Below are 8,649 nucleotides of genomic sequence, written 5' to 3'. Positions count from 1 at the left end.
GTGTGTGTGTGTGTGTGTGTGTGTGTATGTGTGTGTGTGTGTTTGCACTGGTGGTGGGGGTAGCCTAACTCCAGGTTCAGTGAGAGATTCTGTCTGTAGGGAATAAGGAAGAGAATGTGATAGAGTAGGACTTCCAACATCTGCCTCCTTCTGATCTTCATCATGCACAGCAGTACATACATTTATATACAACACACACACACACACACACACACAATCAATTCCTCTGACTATGAGCTTTTGTTCATGGCTGCAAGACACCATTATTGACACAATGGGCTTTTGTTTTCTTAGTGGAAATTATCCTTCCTACCAGACTAGTGGGAAGTCGTAGGGCCACTGCCCTGCCTCCTTAAAAGGACTGCTTGCTGAACAAACTAATTGTAAAGAGCTTCTAGACTCCAGTGGAAGAAGAGAAAGACCTTGGAAGAGTTCTTGACTCACATGTTAGTAAAGGGAGACTGACAGACTTCCAAGCTTGGCACACCCTACATGAATTCATGAATCGGCCTTACTGTCATCATTCCTGAGACTGCGTGGTGATGAATCTGGGAAATGAATAAGTGTAAAACTTGTGTGATGGTTGCTAATGCTATACTGGAAGGCCAGTACTCTCAATGGAAGTGTTTTCTGTGGACAACACTGGATAATCCTACTATTAATCACTTGGTGAAGAAACAAACCCTAGGATGAGAAGTGAGACTTGAAGGGACCAGTAGCAGAGCCGGATGAAGAAGAAGCACCTTATTCTTGGGAGATATGGACATTTGGGTCTATATCTGAGGTTCCCTGGGCTGCTTGGAAAGTTTCTGTGGGGCAGAATAAAAGCTTAAGATTTAGAAATGGAGCCAGACAAGGATTTCTGGATGGCTCTTACATTGGGCAGAAATTCTTGAATGAAGGTTTCATTTGGTTCCAGCTTCTAACAGCCTTTTGAGTGAACCCCCAAGTCAAGTTTGTTGTTTATTTAGTATCCTGGGAGATTTGCAGATGCCCTCTAGCGATGTTGTAGCTTGCTATCCCAAAAAGTGGCTGTAAGGTAAAATTCCATGGCAGAATTAGTTTATTTTGTGTCACTGAAATAATTATTCAAGGCCATTGTCTGCCTGTTCTTCACCAAAACTGTGTTTCAATTTCTTGTTGACAGGTTTCTTTCAGGCATCCTGCTGCACTGGCACAATATTACAGAAGTGTTTGAGGTGACCCACACTTGCTACATCCCTGACCACAGACACAGAGGTTGAGTGGGTGTGCTAGACCGGTTGGTACTAGGTTGCACAAGCTAGGCCAGATCAGTGGATCAGGGGTCAGCCTTTACCTCCTAAGATTAGTAACCCCTTGGGATTGCAAGAGACTCTTCCAAGGTCCAGACACATTACCCACTGATTCTTCACACTCCTTTTTGTGCTCTTGGCTTGAGATGCTAAGCAGCCTACTTGGGACCAGAATTTATTGCACAACCGTGGTAGTCTCAACGTCACAGTATTCCGGTTACCACCTCTGCATGCTGAGAATCTAGACAAAGTCACAGCATTCAGTTCAGAAACTCCTAGGATTGTTTCAGGTTTGCTTTCTGTGCACTGTACTCTAATCCACCTCGACTAACACAACTTTGCATGCTCACCTCAAACCTCTTCCTATTATTGATTTTTCTTTACTATTTTTTTTATCTTTTAAAACTAATACCAGAATGGGTGGGGGTAGTAAATTCATTTCACACCTGGCTCATTACGCTTTTAGCAATGATTCCCAAGTGACTTCCTATTGTGAAGGTCAGAATAGTGAGACATGTTAGAACAGGGCTCTTTGCTTCCTCATGTCTCATGACAATTTAAAGTTGATTTTTATTACAGATAATACCCAATTCTAACTGCATTCAAGCCAAAACTCATATTTTAAACAGGCATTCCAAATATGTTTTAAAATAGAATTCATGTGAAAATATATGCAACTGAATGTATCTCCAGGGTGTTCTGTTACCATTATAAGTGACAGAAGGATGTTTCCCTAAATTACAAATGCACATTGTCTTTGGGTAGGAATTAAAAGTAATGTCTGGGCAGAATGGGGACTTCCAAGCCAGCTACTAATGCTACACTTCACCATCATAATGCACTTAATATGTTGCATGTGAACTTTTATAATGTAGGCTGGATGTATTGCTCACATGCTTTCTTAGCGTGTATGAAGTGGACTTGCATCAGTGTTATATTTTAGGAGGAAACTATAAGTAACTGTCCTGTCAGTAGATTTACTAATACTGTGTACCAGACAGCCCAACAGTCAACGGACAACTTTGCTGAACTTTTAGCCATTTGGGAGACAGCCATAGGGGGTAAGACTCTAGATAATGTAAGATCTAGTTGAGGTCATTAAAAATAAAGGAACATTTACAATAGAGTAGAATGCATAAAAATATCTATTTACGTGTGTTTATGCATACAGACACACATATTTCATAATGATTAAGGAAGAATCGTATAAAAGAATAGTTTCATAGATAATGGACCTGAAAGCTCCATTACAAGCCTTTAAGTGTTCAATTTCATATGTGCTGAAATTGAATATATTGTCATTTCTTCTAGGACAAGCTCTAGCTCCTCTGTATGGCTTGCCATGAGACAGTCATCCTAGCCCAACTCTCAGCCCATCCAGCTGTTCTGAAGCAATAGCCTTTCCTGCCTCCACCATGTGAGAAGCTAAGTCTCTCCAGGGCTTCTCACACTCTGGCCTTGCTGCCTTTGCTCTTACCGGAACACTCCTAACCGTCTGCCTTTCTCTGTTCTTATCTCACGCATCTTTGCTTTCTCATAGGATGAAAAACCCTGCTCTAAAGTTTCTTCCCTCTTCAGCCCTTCAGCCCTTCAGCCAGAGGGAGAATCCTGAATGGGACAACTCAGTGCTGGCCTGTCCTTCCTCCTGTACAGCAGAAAAGCCAGTTCCACTCTGAATCCCAAACTGATTGAGTTTGGGGAAGACACAGCTTTCCCTGCGGTTTCTCTGAGTAAAGGAGGTTTGAGAATAGGAGCTGTAATTCTCCAGAGAGGATAGATTTTAAGTGCTGTCTCTGAGACCAGAAAAGCCTTCCACACAGACTTCTGCTGATGGTGTTTTACACAGATCAGGAAGAAGACCATGAAGCTAAATCTAGGCATGTCTGAATCTTGAGAGCTCAGGGAAGCCTCACACTTTGAGGGAGCACGTGGCTTAGATACAGAAGCTCTCAGAAGTAATCAGGGGAGGGAGAATGAAGGCAGTCACATAATTACCACATTACTGTGCACTGATCCATGGGTCTGACCAAGAATTTTGAATGCATTTTGAAGATCAGCAATACATCTGACAAGGATTTCTTCATGAATTCTGCCAGCAGAGCTCCAAAGGCCCTTATTGTGACAAACCAGTGCCCAAGGGTCTTCCCACCTAAACTTCGAGTCACTTTGGAAAAAAACTGGGTCTGTGTAAATGCTTTCTCCAGCCCTTGGACAATTGTAAATGTCTGTTGAATGATGAAGAAACCCCATTTTACTGAGCACTTTGCTTGGGAGATTTTCCTGTAACCACATTCGAAACTTTATTATGTTAGTACAATCACATTGAAAAGAAAAAAAGGAAAAAGAAAAAGGAAAACCCATTTGACCAATTAGTGAACATGCAAAAAACAAATCTCTCTGACCCCTCTCCCTCTCTTCCTCCCTCCCTCCCTCCCTCCCTCCCTCCCTCCCTCCTTCTCTCCCTCTCCCCTCTCTCTGCCACAAATATTGTGAGTAATTAAAGCACAAAGTGTTTTGTTTTTTTTTTAGGTTTGGGTGCGGATAAACGGTCAGGTAAGCACTTCTTTTCTCTGATTTTAATATCTGGCACAGAAAATCCATGGCATTCGGGACAATTTTCCTTCAGTGGTTTATTTAAAAATGTTAATGAGGTTTGGAGAGACTACCTGGGTTTTGTTTCAACGTGTGAAGAGGTTGCCCAGATTTTGCACAGCAATGGGCTGGATGGGAGGATCCTATGATCAGATCAGGTGTTCCTGGCATCCAGAGTAGAGTCAGAGCAGGCGGCTCCAGGTTCCGTAGTGGGGATGCTCAGCACAGTATCAGCGAAAGGGACGCGGGTAAGGTTGGGCGGCAACCCCGCGGGGCAGAAAAGGGGTGTGGGAGAGTTGGCAAAGGGTGGACCCGGACCGCTTTCCTGGGAGTGAGCTCCCTGGCGGCCGCGGGGAGCTCAGGGCAGGCTCAGGCATCTCCAAGGCGGCCCTGGAGGTGATAAAACTTGAGAAATAACTAGGAGGGGCCACCCAGCGTCTCCTCGGTCCAATCCAGTTTCAGGCGAGAACACCGCTCCTGGGCGAAGAAGCTTGAGAGAGGCCAGGACGACTTCTCGGCAAGCTGCTGCCGAAACCCTCCTGTGCCCAGGCTTAGAGTCCTTGCTTGGCGCCCGCCTGCGTCCTCCTGAGGGTGCACTGTGCGATGGCGGTTCCTGAGTTCCGGAGCCCACAGTGCAGGGCACTATGCACGACGCTGCTGCTGACCCTCTGGGTGAGTCACTCATGGGTGCAATAGAATGGGGACCCAGATGGGAAAGGAGAAAAGGTCCTTTCTGGTCTCTGCGGGGACTCAAAAGGACAAGCAATGAGTTGAGTGTCTGTTATTTCTTGAGTGGTTCAAGTTGGTTGTGGAGGAATGATAGGCGAAAAGTTATTTGAGGAGATTTTATTTGAGGAGATTTCTGATTTAGAGCTTGTCCTCTAGCTTCTGGGCACGCTGGTGTCTTGGTCACAGTGGGCAGTAAATATGTGAGTCAAAAGCAACGAAGACAGGTGTGTATATTTGTGTGTGTGTGTGTGTGTGTGTGTGTGTGTGTGTGTGGTGTGCTTTGGGGAGGGTATTTAGGATCATCGACTTAGCAAAAGGCTGATGTGGTGAAACTCCAGGGACTTCTTCTCCCTAGATGTGTATTGAGCCCAGCAACCTAGTACAGGCCCAGTGCTGTGTCCCTGAATGCTGTCCTGGGCCTGTCTCTGAGAAATGGTGATTTCAGCTATGCCTCCCTTAAAAGATTACTCAAAAGGCTGGCGGAGCTGCCATTCCCACGCCTGCTTGCTCACCTGTGTGCCAGAGATCCAGGTGTGGGAAGGCTGCTGAAGGGTTGTACTGGAGTTCATGGGCAGACAATGGGACTAGAGTTGCAGCTGGGTCCCGTGAAGGCATTGTTCCTATGTAGAACATATCATTTTATCTCCTGTGTCATCCAAACCCAGAGTTGAGCTTGTCATCTTCCTGGAAAAGAAGTTATTGACAGTTTTCTAGAGCTAGGGAGACTAGATGTGGAAAATGAGGAGTTCTGACCACATGGTAACCTGTAAAACTTCAGTCCTGTCCCAGCTCGTTTGAGTGACATACATAAAGTGACTGAGGACATTACCACTTCGATGCTCCAAAGACAGGCAAGTTCAGAGGGCCCGAGGACTCTATCTGACGAGGGAGTTGGTCCATTGTGCTATTCAGAACCTTGTTTGCTTGAGAGCAGCTCGGGCTGGCCTTGAACTAGCTATGTAGCTAAGGATGGCCTTGATTTCCAGATCTGATGGCCTCCACCTTCTCTATGCTGGCATTACAGACATGAACCACTTTAACTGACTCTTGGCTAATTCTGGCAGGAGGGCCCAAGTTTATCCCTTTTAAAACAGGAAGTTGCAGACATCAGACTAATACTCATGATCTGAAATTCATGAGCCAGAAAAATCATAAATAGAGCCACTCATCTGCCGCTGAAACACTAAGAGTTGGGGTTTTGACTGACTGTAAATAAGCCCTCCTCAAATGCCATGTTCTTCTGGGATAGATATGCTCAGATGAATTTCCAACATTTTCGTTTAAAAATATGACTTTGGTATTTTACAGTTTCATTTAGTAAGGAATTAGGAAACAAAAAGAGACTCTGTTTTGTTCTCTGTGTCACGGCATGTTCTCTCACGGTTATTAAAAAGGAATTGCAGTGGGTACAGAGGGGTGACGCTGACTCTTTTGCCTGCTTTGAGAACCCTTTCCTTCTTACCTAGGGTTGCCTCCTTCAGCCTTGATTGAGGTGTGTGCCGAGTCTCATTGTAACTGTTACCTTGTGTTTGGTCGAGATCCCCAGGATCCCTGCTCTTTTCTGAAGATTAACAAGAGTGAATCTAAGGGAGAAGGGAGGTGGGAAGTGGGGACAGAGAGGAGAGGAGGGAGGGGAAACTGTGGTCAGGTTATAATATATGGAAGAAAGAAAGGAAAGAAGAAAAGGAAAGAAGGAAGGAAGGAAGGAAGGACGAAGGAAGGAAAGAAGGAAGGAAGGAAGGAAAGAAAGAAAGAAAGAAAGAAAGAAAGAAAGAAAGAAAGAAAGAAAGAAAGAAAGAAAGNAAGAAAGAAAGAAAGAAAGAAAGAAAGAAAGAAAGAAAGAAAGAAAGAAAGAAAGAAAGGAAGGAAGGAAGGAAGGAAGGAAGAAGGGAAGGAAGAAAGAAGGGAAGGAAGAAAGGAAGGAAGGAAGAAAGAAACTAACAGGAATTTCCCAGAGTTTAAACACAGACTCTGAAATCAGACATGCACACAGATTGGTAGTTTGTCTCAACAGTAACTTCCAGCTTACAAACTTGTTAAATTTCATGACTGCACTTTTTTTTTTTTTGATTCAGTGGCCTTTGAGCATAATATTAACAGGAGCATTTTAGAAACATCTTTATTCCCTAAAGGGTAGTAATGGAACTTTACCAACAGTGTGGCCTGTTTTGAGGAGGACTTTTCAGAGCAAGTCTATCACAGGTCAAAGACTCTGAACATCTCCAACAGCCAGTCTACCCAGCTACTGGCAAATGGAGAAATCTTTCCAACTGGCAGGTTTCTGCATCTCTTGTCTACCCAGACTCCGAATTGCCACCAAGTACAGCTGGGGGAGAAAGAGTCAAATTAGGAAAACAAACAGGATGAAACCAAACGTCTCACTGTTAATGAAGGTTCTTAAGCATTACTTTTAGAGTGTCCTACCTGTCCAATGCAACAGCAGATTAGCAGGAAACAGTACCAGGTGAACTGTTTTCTGTATGTGGCAGGCAATGGGATCATTAGCATTTATGTTTAGTGCTATTCTCCACACTGAGTCTGTGCTTGAAGCCTCATTAGCTGTTGTAATTGATAAGAGGTATGCATGTGAAGACAGTCGCCATTTTCCTAAAAGGACTCCCTTTTCAGCAGTCACCTATCCATCCTCTACTTTCCCTCCCTGGAGTGTATAAAGTTACCTGCAACAGATGTTGATAAACATGCCTTCTATCTTTTTAGGTTGTATTTTGATTTATGAGTGAGAGGTGTTTTAAGCAAATAAAGTAAGTAAAGGAAAAGCAGTTTTATTTTAAAGCCTAATTATATGAAAGCTAGTTTAAGCCAGGCATGGCGGCATGCGTCTTTAATGACAGCACCCTCTAGGCAGACTTGGGAAGACTGCTAGTTTACATAGCCTGATCTATACAGCAGACTTTAGACCTGTGAGGCTACATAGTCAGATTCTACATTCCAATAAAACAAAGAAAAGAAAATCAGACTAGACTGATTCATTTTCAGCTAGACTTTCCCATGCCCAGTGAACCCCCAGCCTCGTACTTGTTAACTGACATGTTTTAAAAGAGGTTGTTAATAGTCATACTGAAATGACTGTGTCTAAGAGCAACCATGACTATGGAACAAATACAAGGCTATGTGTATTTTTTGCCCCTGTTGTAATCCTCATGCCTGGTGCCTGCCATATAAGGCATCTTTGGAGACCTGTGGATAGTCATTCTTCTCACTGAACTTGAATTCCCCTCTTAAAATGATGTTGGTCAGGAGAAAATGTAGTAGAATCATCTAACTACTGCGACTACCAAGTTGTAGGCTGCAGAATTTATCCTTGAGGCGGAATTCAAATGCTAGTGTTTCTGTTCTGTCAAGGATCATTGTCCACAGAAGAAAGGAAAGGTTTAAATTCCAGTGTTGATCACTCTGCTCAGTCAAGGCATCAATCGCCATTTTCCTTCTGTGCCTCTGGCTAGTGAATGCAGGGCTCTGCCTGTGCTGGAAAACACACTGTACAGCTGAGCCACACCCAATCCCATTTGGTAGCTGCATTTGCCTTCTGTGGAAAAGGTGTATGAAGGAAGTCTCTTTTCTGTGTTCAACTCACAAAACTGAACTATTCAAAATTTAAAAAAATTGCAGATAGCTTTAGTCTCTCACTCTCCATTTGACATGAGATCTTTAAGTTAGAATTTAATGATATTTCTGCTAGTTGAGCAATGACATCACTTGTAAAATTTATATAGGAATGTTAAAAAACCCAAAGCTTGTTATATTTTAAGGCTTTTTAAATTTTCTTTCAATCAGATATTTGAAGTTACTCTTAAGAGTTCTCCTTTTAATGTTTTTTCTTTAAATTCAAGTAGTCAATCAATTCATCACGTTTTTGCATGTTGTATTTTAAAATGTATTACCTTTCTTCCTTCCTCCCTCCTCTTTCTTTCTTTCTTTCTTTCTTTCTTTCTTTCTTTCTTTCTTTCTTTCTTTCTTTCTTTCTTTCTTTCTTTCTCTCTCTCTCTCTCTCTCTGCCTTCCTCTCCCTTCCTTCCTTTTTTCCTTCTTTCTTC

General features: G+C 43.1%; 1 protein-coding gene across 2 annotated transcripts in view; it reads left to right on the top strand.

Moving 5' to 3' along the window:
- The first annotated feature begins 4,297 nt into the window (after positions 1 to 4,297).
- Positions 4,298 to 8,649, top strand: part of LOC110284858 (desmocollin-3) — a 44,626-nt gene continuing 40,274 nt past the window's right edge. For both annotated transcript variants that reach the window (XM_021150799.1, XM_021150800.1), the window contains exon 1: positions 4,298 to 4,538. In XM_021150799.1, coding sequence (XP_021006458.1) covers positions 4,470 to 4,538 — 69 coding nt within the window. In that variant the 5' untranslated portion in view covers positions 4,298 to 4,469. The remainder of the gene's footprint in view (positions 4,539 to 8,649) is intronic.

The sequence above is a fragment of the Mus caroli genome, chromosome 18 (genome assembly GCF_900094665.2).
Source record: "Mus caroli chromosome 18, CAROLI_EIJ_v1.1, whole genome shotgun sequence".
Lineage (NCBI taxonomy): Eukaryota > Metazoa > Chordata > Mammalia > Rodentia > Muridae > Mus > Mus caroli.
This window is presented reverse-complemented; position numbering and strand designations above follow the sequence as displayed.